General features: G+C 41.9%; 1 protein-coding gene across 2 annotated transcripts in view; it reads left to right on the top strand.

Annotated features, from left to right (window-relative positions):
* tmem138 (transmembrane protein 138) overlaps positions 1 to 8,855 on the top strand; it is a 21,161-nt gene extending 12,306 nt beyond the window's left edge. For both annotated transcript variants that reach the window (XM_080190374.1, XM_080190375.1), the window contains 2 exons: positions 2,373 to 2,448; positions 6,992 to 8,855. In XM_080190374.1, coding sequence (XP_080046500.1) covers positions 2,373 to 2,448; positions 6,992 to 7,104 — 189 coding nt within the window. In that variant the 3' untranslated portion in view covers positions 7,105 to 8,855. The remainder of the gene's footprint in view (positions 1 to 2,372; positions 2,449 to 6,991) is intronic.
* The last annotated feature ends 11,403 nt before the right edge of the window (positions 8,856 to 20,258 follow it).

Here is a 20,258-nt window from a genome sequence, read left to right as displayed (position 1 = left end):
TCTCTCTCTCCCTCCCCCCCCTCTCTCTCTCCCTCCCCCCCTCTCTCTCTCCCTCCCCCCCCTCTCTCTCTCCCTCCCCCCCTCTCTCTCTCCCTCCCCCCCTCTCTCTCTCCCTCCCCCCCCCTCTCTCTCCCTCCCCCCCCTCTCTCTCTCCCTCCCCCCCCTCTCTCTCTCTCTCTCTCCCTCCCCCCCTCTCTCTCTCTCTCTCCCCCTCCCCCCCTCTCTCTCTCTCCCCCTGTCTTACACACACACACACACACACACACACACACACACACACACACACATCATCTCTCTTGTCTTTAAAGTTGTTGCATCCAGTTGCAAATTCTCTCATCTACTGATAGCTTTCTCCTCCTGAGCTAGTTGCATCTTTACTGAAACACCACTGATAGCAGCTACTTTAGTATTGGTTTTGAGTTGTTTTAGGTGAGCTGTTCATTAAATTATAGAGAACCTACATATTTGTATTGAGAAACTCAGATGGTGCAGAACACCACCAGCGCTGCTGATGCAGGACACTACCAAAGTTGGAAAGAATATGACAGACGATGAGGTAAGTTACAAAAGTGATTAGCTGTCAACATATTTTGGTTTTAAATATCTTTAGATTATAAGAAGAAAGGAAGATTAAGGAGTTTCACAATGTTGAACTCCAGGCAAAATTGAGAATTAATGCAATACGTTCTCATTTCAACATGATGTAACTGTAATAATATCAATAAATGGATCAAAACCATGCACCACACAGTGCAAGGTAGAAATGCTTGTGTTGTTTTTAAACGATTCTTTTAAAATCTGGGAAATCTTTTTGTGTAGTGACTTGATAGTTCACTGAGGTTTGTCCTGAGAGTTCGAATGTTTGAGATTATTTTGCAGCTAGTGATTCTATAGAAACTCTCGCTGTTAAGCAGGGCAGATTAAAGAAGATGGCATGCATTTCAGATGGAATTTTAAATTATGCTACTTTGCACAGAGACAATCCTAGGGAGGTGTGATGTACGTAGACTAGTAGATAAATCAGGAACTACTAAAGGAGGCGTGGTGGCACATTGGTTAGCACTGCTGCCTCACTGTGCCAGGGACTTGGGTTCAATTCCAGCTTCAGGTCACTGTATGGGGTTTGCACGTTCTCCCTATGTCTGTGTGGGTTTTCTCTGGGGCTTCCCGTTTCCTCCCACACCCCAAAGATGTGTGGGTTAGGTTGATTAGCCATGGTAGATTACCCCATACTGTCAGGGGGACTGGCAGGGTAAATATGTGGGGATACAGGGATCAGGCGTGGGTGGAATTGTATTCAGCGCATTGTTGATGTCGACTTGATGTGGCAAATAGGCCTCCTTCTGCACTGTAGATTCTATGATTCAGCCCATTGAGTCAACATTGGCCCTTTCAAAGAGCAATTCAGTTAGTTCCATCCCCCCCTCTTCTCTCTCCATATTTCTGCAACTTTTCTCCTTCGGGTATATTTCAAACTTCCTTTTGGAGGAAACTGTTGAATCTACATCCAGCACCCTAAGGAAGAGGAAATAAGTATTGAGAAGCAGAGGGGCCATTTTTCAGAAAGAGGGGAGGCAAAGGTTAAGAGGGGAGTTAGGAGACACTAACAATTAGAATGGATAAGGGAGAATGAGAAAAAGAAAGATGTATATTTATATAGCATCTTTTGTGGACCATGGTACATCAAAAATCACTTTTCAATTGATGAAATATTTTAAAGTGTTGTAATGTTGGAAACATCATGAAGTAAGCATGGATCCAGTTTTTAGGAATAAGGGAAGCCGAAAGTAAAGAAGTATTGTTTACATCTCATCCATCAGAATTCTTTTTATCCGTGACATTACTTGATTAACTTGTTGATCTTTCTTTTTATTCTAACTGTAAAGAAATATGAAATTTAACCTATCCTGATTTTAATAAGTTTTCATACTTTTTGAGCAAGATACAAGAACGTGATGGATGTCCACACAATCTCAATTTGACAGTATCATAATGAAAAGATAATTAACCTTGGTCATGCAGTTTTACATGTAGCATGAAGAAGGTGAAAACTGTGGTTCACAGGAAACTTAATTTGCTTTGAATGCGAGTTGCAGTGTTGGGAGAAAGCTTGAGTTGTAGCAGCTGCATTGGGGCTCTGTTGAGCATTGCAGATGTTGGTGATGCTCATGTTTTCTTGGTGTGAACGTGTTGAGAAGGTCAAGGGGATTTAGCTTGCTTAAAGTGGTAATCTTATTAGATGATACGTATGTGTTATGTTAAAAGCATTACTAAATCTATTTGCAAGTTGTTGAAAATATCTGTGGGAATTGCTAGAAATAGTTTTCCTGAGCTGCTTAATCATGTTCACCTTTCATCCCTATTTATGTCAGAATGTGCGGTGGAGGGATATGCGCAGGTACGTGTGGACAGATGGACTTCAAGCACTTTTTGTCTTCCAACGATTTGGTAAGTGAGCTGTTGGTAACTATTCTAATATTTCAAGATTGCCTATATTTTTAAGTAATTGTTTGTTATAGGTACTGATTTTTGCGGAGGTAAGAATCTTTCAATACTGGTCATACATGACCATTCTTCATGCACAAATCCAGACAATGACTTTCAATTAGACACTTAACAGCAGGTGTATTGAAATGGAATATGATCCTGTTCTAACAAAGTACATATACACACACCTTTTCAACATGGGACGTTGGCTAACAACCAGGATCAAGGAACCTGATCAAGAAAGCTGAGGCCCCATCCTGACACAGTGCCTGGTACACCTAAATTTGACATAATCTGCGGTTTAATTCTACAGTTCAATTCTATATCAGGTTCTTGGAAACAACTGAAGAGAGAAAAGAAAAAGACTGTGTGTGTGCACCAATGCATTGAGGCATGGAAGGGGTGAAGTACGGTTTTAATCCATCCCACATCCAATATGGGAGATATTCAACCCTACCTTTACTGTCAGGGGAGTGTTAAGAATCACAAGATGGAGCCAGATGGACCCACATAAGAATAAAGTGAAATTTCCAAAATCCCTAATGATTAGCTTATGAAATGCCTTTGGGGAATGGCGTGGGAAGTAGTGTTCGGGTTTTATTTTGGGACAGGGAATTATGTGGAGCAAACAAGTACAAAAATTAAAGCAAACTTTAATTTTGAAATTGTTCACACTACCTGATTCACGTCCACGATCAAAATGATGCCAACTGCGAGTAGTTGGTTTTTGGCTTCTGCATTAGATACCACTCCTAATGCATCTCTTGTTTGAAACTGAGAATGAAGAAGTTGTTATTATGTGGAGCAATGTAAGTGATAAACATGTGTCAACTGTCATTTACTAGTACTGCATGTGTTTTCAAAAATTGGTATGAAAAAATCTCCTCTATAATCTAAATAGCTTTGTAGGATTTCTTAGAATGTCGTACAAGAATTGATTCATCTTACCACTTCTGATTTGTCCTCCAGAGACATCCAACTCTTTCAATCTGGGTGCATATGCCAAAATCAGTGGGTGGGTCACATTGATTTATATAATAATACAAACATCTACATAAAAAGAGAACCCCTTCCCAATTCTAATTTACTCCCCCCCGTTCCAAGTTTCTTCTCTACCTTTGTTCTTTATCCTTCTCTCCTTCCTCTTGTTATCTGATCGCTTCTTCTGATTTATCCCCTCTCTTGGTTATCTCTTAGTTTTTTTTATTGACCCTACCTGTTTGTCTCAGTTCACTACTTCTCCATCCAACCTGCCCACATTACATATACTTGGAATATTTGATTTAAAATCTTTACTTGAAAAGATGTTTGCGTTAGGAAGAACGAAAATGCTTTAGCAGTTTACAGTTGTTGTGCTTGCAAGACTAGTAAGGACTTTTTAGAAATCTATTTGTTCATTGAATGTGGGTGTTCTTGGCCGGGCTTTTATTTATTGCCCGTCGCAGTTCCCTTGAGAAGGGGATGGTGAGCCACCTTCTTGAACCACTGCAGTCCATATGCTGAAGGAACACCTGCAGTGCTGCTAAGGAAGGATGTACCAGGATTTTGACTAGAAAGAATGGCAATATATTTCCCAAGTTAGGTTGGTGTAAGACTTGGAGGCATACTTACGGGTGGTGGTGTCCCCATACATCTGCTCTTGTCCTTCTAGATGGTAGAAGTTACAGGTTTGGAAAAGTGCTGTTGAAAACATCTTAGTTGCTACAGTGCATCATGTAGATGGCACTCACTGCTGCCACTGTGTCAGTGGTGGAGGGAGCGAATGTTTAAGTTGGTGGTTGGGGGTCCCAATAATACAAGCTGGTTTGTTCTGGATAGTATCATGTATTTTGTATATATTCCATTACACTCCTGGCTTGAGACTTGTAGATAGTAGTTGGGAGATGAGGTACACTTCTCCAAATTTCCAGTCTCAAACCTGCTGTTGTAGCCACAGTATTTATATTGCTAGTTCGGTTCAGTTTCTGGTCAATGGAAGCCCTCACGATATCGATAGTGTAGGATTCAGCGTTGCTAATGCCATTGAATGTCATAAGGAGATGGCAGTTTCTCTCTTGTTATGGTCGGACACTTTTGTGGCATGAATATTACTTGCTATTTAATCAGCCCAAGCCTGGATATTGTCCAAGTCTTGCTGCATTCAGTCAGTGGCTCAGTATCTGAGGAATCACAACTGGTGCTGAACATTGTGCATTTATTCATAAACAGCCCCACTTTTGACCTTATAGAATTATAGAGTCCCTACTGAGCAGGAGGTCATTTAGCCCATCAAGTCTGATTCCCTCCATTATGATGGAGGGAAAGTTATTGGTGTAACAGCTGAAGATGGTTCGACTGAGGACACTACCCTAAGGAACACCTGCTGTGATGTCGCAGGACTGAAATAATTGACCTTCAACAACTACATGTATTTTCCTTTGTGCTAGGTATGACTCCAAACAATGGAGAATTTCCCCCAATTCCCATTGACTTCAATTTTGTTAGGGTTCCTTGATGCTATACTTGGTTCATAGACCCATAGAGGTTTACAGCATGGAAACAGGCCCTTCAGCCCAACTTGTTCACGCTACCCCTTTTTTTAAACCATTAAGCTTGTCCCAATTGCCTGAGTTTGGCCCATATCCCTCTAAACCCATCTTACCCATGTAGCTGTCTAAACGCTTTTTAAAAGACAAAATTATACCAGCCTCTATCATATCTCTGGCAGCTTGTTCCAGACAATCACCAGTCTCTGTGTGAAAAAATTGGACCCTTTTGTATCTCTCCCCTTTCACCTTAAACCTATGCCCTCTAATCTTAGACTCCCCTACCTTTGGGAAAAGATATTGACCACCTAGTTGATTTATGCCCCTCATTATTTTATAGACCTCGACAAGCTCACTCCTCAGCCTCCTACGTTCCAGAGGAAAAAGTACCAGTCTATCCAGCCTCTCCATATAACTCAAACCATCAAGTCCTGGTAGCATCCTAGTAAATCTTTTCTGCACTCTTTCTAGTTTATCCTTTCTATAATAGGGTGACCAAAACTGTACACAGTATTCCAAGTGTGACCTTACCAACATCTTGTACAAAAGATGTCCCAACTCCTGTATTTGATGTTCTGACTGATGCAAACAAGCATACTGAATGCTGCTTTCTCCACTCTGTCTATCTGTGACTCCACTTTTAAGGAGCTATGAACCTGCACCCCTAGATCTTTGTTCTATAACTCCCCAACACCCTACCATTAACTGAGTAAGTCCTGCCTTGGTTCGATCTACCAAAATGCATCACCTCGCATTTATCTAAATGAAATCCATCTGCCATTCGTTGTCATTCAACTGGTCCAATTGATCAAGATCCCATGCAATCCTAGATAACCTTCATTGTCCACAATGCCACCAATTTCGGTGTAATCGGCAAACCTACTAACCATGCCTCCTAAATTCTCATCCAAATCACTTAATGTAAAGGACAAATAACAGTGGACCTAGCACCAATTTCTGAGGCACACTGCTGGTCACAGGCCTCCAGTTTGAAAAACAAACCTCTTCTATCATCCAACCAATTTTGTATCCATTTGGCCACCTCACCCTGGATCCTGTGAGATTTAATCTCATGCAACAACCTACTACGTGGTACCTTGTCAAAGGCCTTGCTAAAGTCCATGTAAACAAAATCAACTATCTTCAGTCGGTCAAATACTGGCTTGATGTTGAGGGCAATCACACTCACTTTACCTCCTGGTGTTCAGCTTTTTTGTTCATGTATGGACCAAAGTTGTAAGGAGGCCAGAAGCACAGAATTGTTATGGTACAGAAGGAAGCCATTTGGCCAATCATTTAGTGCCATTCCGTTGCCTTTTCCCTGTACCCTGCACATTGTTTCTATTCAGATAATCATCAAATGGCCTCTTGAATGCCTCGATTGAATCTGCTTTCAGCAGTTGGCCTATACACAGCAAATTCCCAAAAGGATATGATTAAGTTATGGTCAAAAATTTGAAATCCTTTCATAATACATTGTCACTAATGACACATGTACTTTGACAGATTGTATTACTTCCACTCTGTCTGCCTTGATATTTCTTTCCTCTACTCAAAAGTTTGACTCCTGCTTTGGTACAGCTTTTAAAGCGCCAAGCATCCTCCAGTACCTCATCATAGTAGTCTTGAGTCTGGACAGTGAGTATTTCAAATTCTTTGACTTTGGAGGACACCATTGCTGAACATGAATTTGGTCCTGCCCTTTGCACTTTGTAACAACAATCGGCATTGATTCAGCCTAAGCACTTCCATGCTAAGTGGAGAGTGTGTTGAGGCTATGTGCAGTAGCCTGATGAATTAACTTGGCGTGGATCAGGAACTGAACCTGGGGCTTCCTGGTATGTAAAACTGTGTTACACGTGGTCTGAGAAAAACTTTTGATTTATTTCTGCAGATTCCTTGAGCCTGTTACTGTAGAAAGTTTCAGATTATAATTCCAACAAGTAGTGACCTGAAACTTTGATTTTACCACCCTCTAGCTGCTGTTTTATATTATTACTTCTACAAAAGAACTATCCTCTGCCTTGGAGACCCTCGATTATATGAAGACTCAGAATGGCTTCGAAATGAATTCTTTCGTGTCCGAAAATAAAAGTGTGACAAATGCAGTGATGCATAACACTAAAAACTGTTACACTTTTTTTATCTGAATAAAACTATGCTTCTAAATTTGTATCAATTTTCTAGCTATATTTTTGAAAAAATATACTTTGGGAACTGCTGTACACTAAAGTGCATACTGTTTCTGAACTCGAGTAGTAAAAGTTGGAAACTCTAAGTACTTCGCCGCTAAATCATGCGGTTGCCATTAGTTTATGTCAAATGGGTATTAATTTTTCTGAAATCTCACCAAACGGACTGATTTTCTTTACAAAAGCAAAATACCGTGGACGTTGCAAATCTAAAACATCAGAAAATACTCAGGAGGTCTGGCAGCATCTCTGGAGACAGAAACAGACAATGTTTCAGATCACTGACTCAGAACTCAGTCAATTAAACTTTTTTAGTGTGCAAATTTTGTTGTCAGTTTTTTTCCCCTTTTGTACTACTTTTCCCTGAAGACACTTCCTCTTGCTGGGGTACAGTTCTGTGGTACTGGTATATGTGATTTTTTTTTCGAGAGATTTAGGTTACTGAATGTCAGCATTGTTTGGCTATTGATGGTATCATTGTACGTGTTATTTGTGTCTTCACCCTGAGGTTTTTACATTTACTTATTAGGGTAATTACTAATGACATCCCTTGATGCCCATACATTTACCTTTCAACAGCAGTTCCAAATAGTGATCAGGAGGAGAACATAGATCTTTCTATTTCCATAGACCAATGAAAGCAGTCTATAATGAATTAACTCAGTATAAATGGAGTTTATCCTGCAACTCAACTTGTCTAGCTTAATGCTGCACTGTGGTGAAGGTTGAGATGTTTGTCTTTTAATTAGTGTTTAAATGTATTAATACCCAGTAAGTGTTCAAAATGAATAGACACTAATTATGATCATTGTAAAGCTTCAATACTGCTCAAAGTTTCCCACTAAGTGTCAATGCTTTTGCTAATGGGTAACTGTACAGTATTGCTTGAGGGAAAGGGGAAATAATATAGTTACTTAACGCAACTCTTTTTAAAAAAAACTTCATTTGGGACATGATGAGTATATACCTATCAATTCTCCTGCATGATTTTTAAGTATTAGGAGGGCCATTTTTAAAGGAGTCTGGGAGGAAATAACACATGCATTTTGTAAGATATCTCAGAACAGCAGCCAATGGATGGGAGGCACAGTGCACACTATTGATTCAGTACTGGCTTAATGAGTTTTACTTTTGGACTGTTTCCACCAACAGTCTGACAAGAAAGGCGAGGTACCAAAGATCAATTTATGTGACAAAGAAGGCCAAGTCTCTGAATTAGCAGAGTAATCTGTATTGTTTTGAGTTTTTACTATTTTCATTGTATTTATGTACTTAAAATTTTTAAAAATATTTTTACTTTTTTAAAATCATGAAAGAAGTGATACTTGGATTTGCTCAAATATACAATTCCAATTCTGACTGCGTTTTATAATTGAAAAGGATATTTTGTAGTAATTGTATCCATATTTCTTACTTGCCATTCTATTAGAACACACGCATGGCTACTTTATGTAATCTGTCGGTGACTTTGCACTTTGAAAACTTTTCTAATAGATATTTTTTTCCAGAAAATGTGTGTAAGATGGTTGTTTTTCTGTTGCCTATGTAAAGGAAATGTTCAAAAGTTTTATGTGGTGTCAGTGTAGTGAATTTTCTGTTCAGCTTTTTATTTATCCTGTCCAATAAATGAGACATTGTTCTCTTGTTCGTATTTTGTCTCATTTCATTGGCAGATTTAATCATTACAGTTCGGGCTTTTTAAATAATGACAGAAGACCAAAGTACACTTCTTTCTCCAAGTGAGCTTCAATCTGAGAATGTATATTTTAGGTTACTTGACTGAGGATTTGTTGCCCTAGTGCTGCATACTGGAATCTGAAGTTTTCATTTGATATCTTATTTGGCAAGGAACCACTATCAAACATTAGATCTTAAACTAAAACAATTGCTTTAATTTATAATTAGATGATTTACAGAGGGAAATATATTAAGCAAATGCAAGTTACAGCAAAAGGATTTGGAAGTAGTCCACAAGGGACTTAATCCCATAACTTTGTCTGGTTCCATGGACCTGATGGCCTGCAAACTCAGGCTTTAAAGAAAATACCTGAAGAGACTGTGGATCAATTGTTTCATACTCTTACAAAATTCCCTATAATCTGGAATAATCCAAGAGGATTGAAGAACAGCAAGAAAGGAGGGAGACAAATTAGGAAACTATAGATCAATTAGTCAAATATCTATTATTAGGAAAAATTCTGCAAATCATTAGGAAGTAGTAGTAAGGAATTTAAAAAAATCATAGTACAAACAGTCAACATAGTCTCGTGGAAAGGGATTAATGATTCACAGATATATAGAATTTGAGGATGTTAGAAGTGGGTGGTTATAGGGGAATCAGTAGGTGCTGTGCATTTGGATTTCCAAAAGGAATTTTGATAAGGTGCCACAATTATTGCACAAAAATCTATAGTGTTGGGAGTACTATGTATACAGAAAGAGGATTGGCTAATTAATAGAATCCCTAGAGTGCCGAAAGAGGCCATTCGGCCCATTGAGTCTGCACTGGTTCTCTGATAGTATCTTAACTAGTCCCACCATCCTGCCATATCCCCATCACCCTACACATTTACCATGGCTAATTAATCTTGTCAAACTAAGAGGCAATTTACCAAAGCCAATCAACCTAACTGCACATCTTTGGACTGTGGCAGGAAACAACACCCAGAGGAAACCCATGCAGACATGGGGAGAATGTGCAAATTTCACACAATCACCCAAGACTGGAATTGAACCTGGATCCTTGGCACTGTCTGTGATGCAGCAGTGCTTTAACTAGAGTGCCAATACGGACAGAGAAAGGGGATCAGAGTTGGGTCCGAACTATTTACAATCTATATTATTGACTTGGATAAAGGGACAAGAATATATTGTAGCCAAATTTGGCGTTAAAGTTCAAAAAGCAAGTTGTTACGGACAGAGACTTGGCGTTTTAAATTTAGTTTTTAAATCTGTCTGTTTTTGTGATCCAGTTTATTAATCTTCAGAAAACTAGAGGTAGTTTATTTTCACATTCAAAATCAGGGCAACAGTATCTGCAAAATTCCACCTCAAACATGTGCACGCATAAAGGGAGGATAGGAAAGAGGAGTTTACAATATAAGAACCACAAATGAATAGTAGTTTACATAAATTCCAGAATCCAATGAGGCACTCTGTTACGTAAAACTTCAGGTTCTGCTGGCTGAAGACTGGGGTTTCAGCACTGCAAGATGAAGTAGGTACAAAACTTTCTGGAAGATAGTTTTCTAGGTACCAGCTGTTGTCCTGCTGGAGCATCTGCTTCTTGGTAGTTTCCAGCTGTATGTTAGAGCAGGCGGATTATTTCCCAAAGGCACGTAGGAATGGTGCCTAGAGTCAAGTGACCATCTCCACAATGACTTTAAAAAGGGATGTTTATCCAGTGTCTGGAATTGGCTTTGATTTCAGGGCTGATAATATCTCAGTTAAAATAAAAGTTTAAAGGTTATTTATTAGTCACAAGTAGGCTTACATTCACGCTGCAGTGAAGTTACTGTGAAAATCCGGCACCTGTTTGGGTACATTGAAGGAGAATTTATCATAGCCAAAGCACCTATTATTTGTTGAAAGAAATACCACCTGCCGTTAAGGTGTGGTATTTGGGAAATCATTGTCCATGCAGATCCAACTCTGCTTATCAGATGCAAACAACATCCCTGTGCTTCCCTTTTGAAGTGAATCTGGACAGTTGTAGATGTAATTTGAGTCTGTTAGCAGCTCTCTCGGCACACCAAGGTTGGGTGTGCAAGCCTCCTGGTATTTGTGATGATAGGGTTTGTACAATGAGGTAGGAGACTCCAGAAGCTGAGAAAATAATTATTTTGTTCTTGAAACTGGTGGTGGTGGTGGTTCACAGACAAAAAGCCAAGCCTATGATCGGGTAATTTGTAGCAGTCATTTTTTTTAGTTAAGGGGAAAAAGTCCAATTTTAAAAATAGCAGTAAGGATATGGTTCTTATGCCATTGGCTCCCAATATTGCAAAGGGATATAGATAGGATGAGAGAGTAGGCAGAAATTTAGCTGATGAATATATGGTGTGGCAAAATAAGATTTCCACTTTAAGAATAGAAAAGCAAAAGATTAGAGATGAGAATACTATAGTGCTAATAGATCTGAGTGTTCTTGTACATGAAACACAAAAAAAGCATGTAGGTATAAGTATTTAGGAAGGCAAATAAAATATTAGCCTTTGTTGCAAGTGAAATGGCATATAAAGAAGGGAAGTGTAGTTAAAACTATAAGGCACTGGTGAGACCACACCTGGAGTACTGCATATAATTTTGATCTTATGTAGTAGTATATTTGCAAAATATTCAGAAAAGTTAATTAGGTTGATTCCTGAGATGAAGGGGTTATCTTAGGTGTTGAGCAAATTGGGCCAATACTCATTAGAATTTAGAAGAATGCGGGGGTAATCTTATTAAAACATAAGATTCTGAGGGAGCTTGTCTTCTTAAGCAGTCTGACAAGATGAATGAGAACTTGCAGGCTCTACTGCATGCAGGGCAAGTGATGTTTGCAGGATTGGGTAGATTAGGGTTTCTGTTCTCTGTCGGACACTCTTGGAGTAACAGGATTACAGAGTACTGGGCTAATGGAAAGACTCTTGGTAGTGTGGAGGAGCAGAGAGATCTCGGCGTACATATGCATAGATCCCTGAAAGTTGGCACCCGGGTTGATAGGGTTGTTAAGAAGGCATATGGTGTGTTAGCTTTTATTGGTAGAGGGATTGAGTTTTGGAACCGTAAGATCATGTTGCAACTGTACAAAACTCTGGTGCGGCCGCATTTGGAGTATTGCGTACAGTTCTGGTCACTGCATTATAAGAAAGATGTGGAAGCATTGGAAAGGGTGCAGAGGAGATTTACCAGGATGTTGCCTAGTATGGTGGGAAGGTCTTATGAGGAAAGGCTGAGGGACTTGAGGTTGTTTTTGTTAGAGAGAAGGTTAAGAGGTGACTTGAGGCAAACAAGATGATCAGAGGATTAGATAGGGTGGACAGTGAAAGCCTTTTTCCTCGGATGGTGATGGCCAACACGAGGGGACATAGCTTTAAATTGAGGGGTGATAAATATAGGACGGATGTCAGAGGTAGGTTCTTTACTCAGAGGGTAGTAAGGGTGTGAAATGCCCTGCCTGTCATAATGGACTCGCCAACTTTAAGGGCATTCAAATGGTCATTGTATAGGCATATGGATAATATTGGAATAGTTTAGGTTAGAGGGTCATTAGATTGGTTCCACTGGTCGGCGCAACATCAAGGGCCTGTACTGTACTATAATGTTCTATGTTCTACTTTGCCTCCGTCGCTTGATTTGTTTGCTGTCTTCCTGAATTAACCTTTTCTATTTTGGCGAGTCAAAAGCCAGGAAGCCTCATGAGTCAACAGGGATGCCTAATCTCTTCAGGAATGCTTTGATGACATTCCTAAAGCATTTCCAAGGAGGCAGTTGCTTCAGAAGTCAGGTGTCAGGCATATGCATGGCAGAGTGGCACAGTGGCAACATGGTTAGCATTGTTGCCTCAGCGCCAGGAAACCAGATTCAATTCTGCCCTTGAGTGACTGATATTTTGGAGTTTGCACATTCTCTCCATGTCTCTGTGGGTTTCTTTCAGGTGCTCCAATTTTCTTCCACAGTTCAAAGATGGGCAGGTTAGTGGATTGGCCACACTAAATTCTCCCGTAGTGTCCCAAAATATGTAGATTAGTGGGGTAAATATGGTGAGGGCCTAGGTAAGATACTGTCAGAGTTGGTGCAGACTCAGTGGGCCAAATAGCCTCCTTCTGCACTGTAGGGATTATATATCCTGCCCAGCAGAGCTACTTTTGAATGATTAGCACCTCGATGCTGGACATGTTGTCTTGGGAGAGAATGCTGCTGTTGTATGGCCAGAGCGGTACTGGGGTAATGAGGAACAAAGTTGAGGGCATTCAAGTCAAAAACAGAGTTTTGGTTGAAAAGATCTTCAAAATGTTCTCTCTAGTCCTCTCTGTGCTTGATGAGTCTCCACCATGCTTTGTTCTCACTGGAAAGGGTTCTTGAGTGTTTGTACCCTAGGATATGTTGACAGTGCTAAAGAACCTTGCATGCGATTGGTGTCAGGAGGTCTGTCCCTATTGGGGTTGTCCAGGAGAGTCTGGGTGTTTCAGGCCAAAATTTAATTTTGATGAGTGGACTTTGCTTGGGTTTTGTTTTCACTCAGTGATCATTTTGCACTGACCACCAATGGCCTTGACATAACAGGGTCTCGTCCAACCAAGACAATGAAGGTCATGCTCTGCTATGGAATGTGCATGATTATGTGCTGCTGCATATCCCAACACCCCACTGCAAAGAGGGCCTGCTGCAACCCAGTTGTGTATATGTCATGTCCCACATCAGCAATAAACCGATCAAAGATACTTCAGCTATTACAAAAGAGCAGCAAGTTAGTGAATTTATGGTGTAACATATAGTCCAGAACAGAAATATCTTCTTGATGTCCAGGAGTCCAGTATTTTAAAGCCAAATTTGAAAGACAATTTATATCTAGATTTTTCCAGATCAAATTAAAACATTATCAAAGAGCAGTCTTACTTTTTTGCAATGTAGTCCAGTGCAGTACTAAATGCCTAATAACTTGAATCCAGAAATGAAAACTAAATTAATAAGGCTCTAAATACAATGTACAAAATGCTGTCACTATCAGCTTATATACACTTACTACATTGCTGCCTTATAAGAACATAAGAAATAGGAGCAGGAGTAAGCCATCTAGCCCTTCGAGCCTGCCCCGCCATTCAATAAGATCATGGCTGATATGTCGTGGCTCAGTTCCACATTCCCGCCCTCTCCCCATAACCCTTAATCCCCTCTCATCAAAAACCCATCAACCCACGTCTTAAAAATATTTAGTGAGGTAGCCTTCACCACTTCAATAGGCAGAGAATTCCAGAGATTCACCACCCTTTGAGTGAAGAAGTTCCTCCTCAACTCCGTTCTAAACCGCACCCCCTTCATCTTGAGGCTGTGCCCCCTAGTCCTACTATCCTTTCTGAGCGGGAAGAGTCTCTCCACCTCTATCCTATCCATCCCATTCATCATCTTATACGTCTCAATGAGATCGCCCCTCATTCTTCTAAACTCTAACGAGTACAAGCCTAGTTTATTCAGCCTCTCCTCATCATACATAAAATGCTTACATGATTAGTTTATAAATGCAATGCTGTACAAAGAAACTTGAGTTCATGACAAATTAGTCATGTGGCTGGAGCTGCACCTCAGGGATCTGAAAAACAATTTGCCCACCCCAGAATATCCCATTAAATCTTTATTTTATCACTTGGCACCTGCCAAATACTGTCCATCGTAGCATTTTGAATTCAGCAGAAAAGACAGGAGACTGGAAAAACTACAAACAATATTATTGTTCAACTGAAACCCTTTTGAAGTAGTTGAGGTAACAAGACTCAGTAGTTGTGCATGGTTATGGTCCCTTCATTTAAGTAGGACAATCTGAAACCTGAAAATTAAGTACAGGAATGTTCCCTATGCTTGAAGTGGTTCTGGACTGTGAAGAAGGTTCAGTACCTTCAGGCTAGGATGTTCAACACAAGGTCCACATGGAGTGACGGTCAAATATCTGAAAAAGATCAGAGCAAACTGCTTCCCAATTCAAACCCCATTGCAACATTTCAAGAATGCATTTTCATCTTTATCAAGTGTCCAGTTTGCTGGAGTAGCAAAGGACTTGGATATCTGAAAGCCTTTTCGCTAAGATCAAGCATCAGATCAAGCCCAAGATGGAGTGTAATGGCTTATCTTGTCAGCTTGGATCTTGTTTGTCTCTCTTGTGGGAACCATGAGTTGGATTCAATTTGAATTTGGTTTTTGGAGCAAGCAAGAAGTCTATTTGGGTTTGCCAGGTCCATTCTGAGCATTGGCTTTGTAACTTTAAGGATAGGGTAAGAAAGATAAAAAAGCTAAGAACGTAATTTAATTCACAGCTCCAACCCATATAACAAGCTTACCAATTAATAGCCATTCCTAGTACCCCAATATGAATTGAATCAAATATTACTTGAGGACATTAATATACAGCAGATGTGATATTAAGAGTTTTTTTGGAGAACACTATTCCGTGTCCCACACAGATCACCACCAATAACTCTTATAAATTAACAGCTCCAGCAGGTGCCAAAAAAGTTAACCCATGTGATTTACAAAAATTACCCTCGATCATTTCAAAGAACAAAGAACAACACAGCACAGGAAACAGGCCCTTCGGCCCAACGAGCCTGCGCCGCCATTTTAACATTATGAGTCCCCTCTCCACCCATGACCCTTGTCTATGCTTATGGCATTCCACATTGAGGGAAGACTAATTTAGGGACCTAACAGCACATCTTTGGGGTGTGGGAGGAAACCAGAGCACTCGGAGAAAACCCACACAAGCACGGGGAGATTACACAAACTCCCGCAAACACTGGCCCAAATCCATGTATCTGCACAGCAAACAGTGATAGTTACTGTGCTGTCGTGTCGCCCAGCATCTGGTCCAGTTTAAGCGTACACTAACGAGGTGAAGTACTAGGCCATTCTCGAAACACCCAAGAGTAGCCCCAGCACAACCCATCGCGTGTATGCCCCTTGTTGGGCAACAAGGCAGACCAAAGCACCTGTGGACTAAAAGGGAAAACATCAATACCAAGCACATCCTTATACAAACATTCAAGGGAATCCCCAGAAGCTCAAAAGTAAAACAAGTGAGCCAAAAAATATGTTGGAAGGTCCATAGGAATCAATTGATTCCCAGGGATGTCGGGTCGTTCCCCCTCCTTTTGGGGAGCTGCCCCCTTTTTCTTTGTCCGAACGTAATTTAAGTTTGTTTACTTGGTTTGACCCGCCCAAAAGAACGACCTGAAAGATCCCCCCCGCCCCCGCCCCCGCCCCCGCCCCCGCCCCCCAGACATCCCAAGGCTCCTGAACCTTATTTAAAACAGTCTCCTACATCCCTCCATCTCCATCCTGCTCATGTGCCTATCTAAGTAACTCAAACAACTCCAGCATGCCTTAAGAACATAAGAAACAGGAGCAGTAGGCCATCTAGCCCTTCAAGCCTGCCCTGCCATTCAATAAGGTCATGGCTGATCTGAAGTGGATCAGTTCCACTTTCCCGCTTTCTGCCCATAACCCTTAATTCCCTTGTCTGTCAAAAACCTAACTATCCGTGACTTAAATATATTTAGCGAGGTAGCCTTCACCACTTCAACAGGCAGAGAATTCCAGAGATTCACCACCCTTTGTGTGAAGAAGTTCGTCCTCAACTCCGATCTAAACTGCACCCCCCCCGCCTTATCTTGAGGCTGTGCCCTCTAGTCCTGCTATCCTTTCTAAGCAGGAAGAATCTCTCTACCTCTATCCTATCCATCCCTTTCATTATCTTATATGTCTGTACAAGATCCCCCCTCATCCTTCTAAACTCCAACGAGTACAGACCCAGTCTATTTAGTCTCTCTTCATCGGCCAACCCTCTCATCTCCGGTATCAGCCTAGTGAACCTCCTCTGCACTCTCTCCAAAGCCAATATATCCTTGCGCAAGTGCAGCAACCAAAACTGCACACAGTACTCCAGCTGCAGCCTCACCAGTACCCTGTACAGTTGCAGCAAGACCTCCCTACTTTTATATTCTATCCCCCTCGCTATAAAGGCTAGCGTACCATTTGCCTTCTTGATCACCTGCTGCATCTGCAGACTGGGTTTTTGCAACTCGTGCACAAGGACCCCCAGGTCCCTCTGCACCATAGCATGCTGCAGCTTTTCGCCCTTTAAATAGTAATCCCTCCTACTATTATTTCTGCCAAGTGGATAACCTCACACTTGCTAACATTGTACTCCATCTACCAGGTCCTCACCCACTCGCTTAGCCTATCCAGATCCCTCTGCAGACTTTCCACACCCTCCACGCAATTTGCTTTTCCACTCATCTTCATGTCATCAGCAAATTTTGTCACCCTACACTCAGCCCCCTCCTCCAGATCATCTATATAAGTGGTAAATAGCTGAGGCCCCAGCACCGATCCCTGCGGCACTCCACTAGTCACCAACCGCCAATCAGAATAGCACCCATTGATTCCAACTCTGCTTCCTATTAGGCAACCAATCCTCTATCCACACTAACACCTTACCCCCAACGCCATGCACCCTAACCTTCTGTAGCAACCTTTTGAGGCACCTTATCAAACGCCTTTTGAAAATCTAAAAACACCACATGCACCAGTTCCCCTCTGCCTACCGCACTAGTCACATCCTCATAGAAATCCAATAAATTCGTCAAACACGACTTCCCCTTAACGAATCCGTGCTGCATCTGCTCTATCAAACCATTCTTTTCTAGGTGCCTTGTTATTTCTTCTTTGATGACAGATTCAAGCATTTTTCCAACTACAGACATTAAACTAACCGGCCTATAATTCCCTGCCTTTTGCCTGCTACCGATTTTAAACAACGGCGTAACATTAGCCATTTTCCAATGTTCCGGCACTTCCCTGGAATCCAGCGAATTTTGGTAAATAATTACTAAGGCATCCACTATCATCTCTGCCATTTCCTTCAGAACCCTGGGATGCATTCCATCTGGTCCTGAGGGCTTGTCCACCTTCAGTCCCATTAGTCTATCAAGCACTACCTCTCTAGTGACAGTAATCACATTGAGGCCCTCAACTCCTACCATCCTTCTATCTTTAATATCCGGCAAACTATTCATGTCCTCCTCCGTGAAGACCGAGGCAAAAAACTTAAGGCCTCAGCCATTTCCTCACCACCCACCACTAAATCCCCCCTCTCATCCTCTAAGGGGGACTCTAGCCAGCCTCCTCTTCTTTATATATTTGTAAAAACTTTTACTGTCCTTTTTTATGTTTAGTGCTAGTTTAGCTTCATAATCTCTTTCCTTTCTTTATCAACTTCTTAGTGCCTGCCTCCACCACCTTGCTTGGCAAAGCATTCCATACCCCCATTACCCTCTGTGTGAAATACCTCCCTCTAACATCCGAATTATACCTCCACCCACCACCCACCACCCCACCCCACCCCACCCCACCCCAGGCCCGTGGTCCCTCGTAATATGCGTTTCCAATCTAGGAGAAAGCTTACCACTGTTTACTCTATCCATACCCTTCATAATCTTATATACCTCTATTAGATCTCCCCTCAGTCTCCATCTTTCTAGGGAAAACAGCCCCAATTTGCCCAATCTTTCCTCATAACCCAGTCCGTCCATACCAGGCAGCATCCTGGTAAACCTCCTCTGCACTCTCTCCAGGGTCTCCATGTCTTTCCGGTAGTAAGGCGACCAGAGCTGGATGCAGTACTCCAAATGCAGCCTAACCAACATTCTATACAACTGCACATTAGACTCCAGCTCTTGTACTCTATACCCCTTCCTATAAAGGCTAACATAGCCTAAGCTTTCTTAACAACCTTCTTGACTTGTACTGCCACCTTCAAAGATCTGTGCACTTGCACCCCCAGGTCCCTCTGCATTTCTATACTCTGAGTAGGTCTACCCTTCATCATATAACTCCCCCCTACATTATTTCTCCCAAAATGCATCACCTCACATTTATCAGGATTAAATTCCATCTACCATTTATCTGCCCAATATACCAGCCTATTTATATCCTGTTGTATTGTTTGACACTGCTCCTCACTGACTGCCAGTCCAGCCATCTTAGTGTCATCTGCAAACTTGCTGATCACACCACATACTCCCTCTTCCAAGTCATTTATGTATATTACAAATAGAAGAGGTCCCAGTACTGAGCCCTGAGACACACCACTAGTGACAGACCTCCAGCTAGAAAAAGACCCTTCCACTACTACTCTGTCTCCTATTACCAAGCCAGTTATCAATCCATCTAGATACCTGTCCTTGTACTCCATGAGCCATAACCTTTTCAACCAACCTACCATGAGGGACTTTGTCAAACACCTTACTGAAATCCATATAGACAACATCAACAGCTTGTCCTTCATCAACCATTTTTGTCACCTCCTCAAAAAATTCTACCAGATTCATAAGGCAAGACTTCCCCTTGCCAACACTATGCTGCATATCCCTAATCAGATCACAATGCTCATACATCCTATCCCTAAGAAGCCTCTCCATCAACTTCCCTACCACTGACATCAAACTCACTAGCCTATAATTACCAGAGTTATCCCCACTACCCTTTTCAAACAACAGTACCACATTCGCGAGCCTCCAGTCCTCTGGGACTTCACCTGTGTCCAAAGAAGAGACAAAGAGGCCCAGCAATTTCATCCCTCACCTTCCTCAGCAGCCTAGGATAAATGCCATCAGGCCCCGGAGATTTATTAGTTTTAATGCTACCTAAAAGCCCTAACACTTCCTCCCTCGTAATTTCATAAACACTTATTCCCTTTCGGAGGCTCTGTTTCCCTTAGAGTTCATCTTCCAGCTATTTCTGATCACCCCGACCCGCGCAAGCGCGCAGAAGTGCGTTCTTCTTAGCCCTGTCATCCAATCAGAGCACTCAGACAGAATGACCAATCAGGCGACTGAACGGTAAACCAATCAGAGCAGCGCACAGCTTCCTGCTGCTGAAGGCCTTTGTCACCGGGGGCGGGGCTCAGGGGGCCCGGAGGGCGGGGCCCGGCGGGGGCGGGGCACGGTGGATGTGGGTGGGGCTCGGCGGGGGTGGATGGGGGCGGGGCTCGGCGGGGGTGGATGGGGGCGGGGCTCGGCTGCTGGGTGGGGGGGGGCCGGGGTGGAGATCAGGGGCCCGGGAGGCGGGGCTCAGGAGAGCCCGGGGAGTAGGTATGACTCTCGGTGCTGGGAAATTTCCCAAAGTAGTCATGATGTGGGTATGCCGGCGTTGGACTGGCGTAAACACAGTAAAAAGTCTGACAACACCAGGTTTTAGTCCAACCTATTTATTTGATAATATTCTCACAAAGCTTGTGAGAATATTATCAAATAAATAGGTTGGACTAAAACCTGGTGTTGTCAGACTTTTTACTAAATTT

Source organism: Carcharhinus amblyrhynchos, chromosome 6, assembly GCF_965287045.1.
Source record: "Carcharhinus amblyrhynchos chromosome 6, sCarAmb.v2.hapA, whole genome shotgun sequence".
NCBI lineage: Eukaryota > Metazoa > Chordata > Chondrichthyes > Carcharhiniformes > Carcharhinidae > Carcharhinus > Carcharhinus amblyrhynchos.
This window is presented reverse-complemented; position numbering and strand designations above follow the sequence as displayed.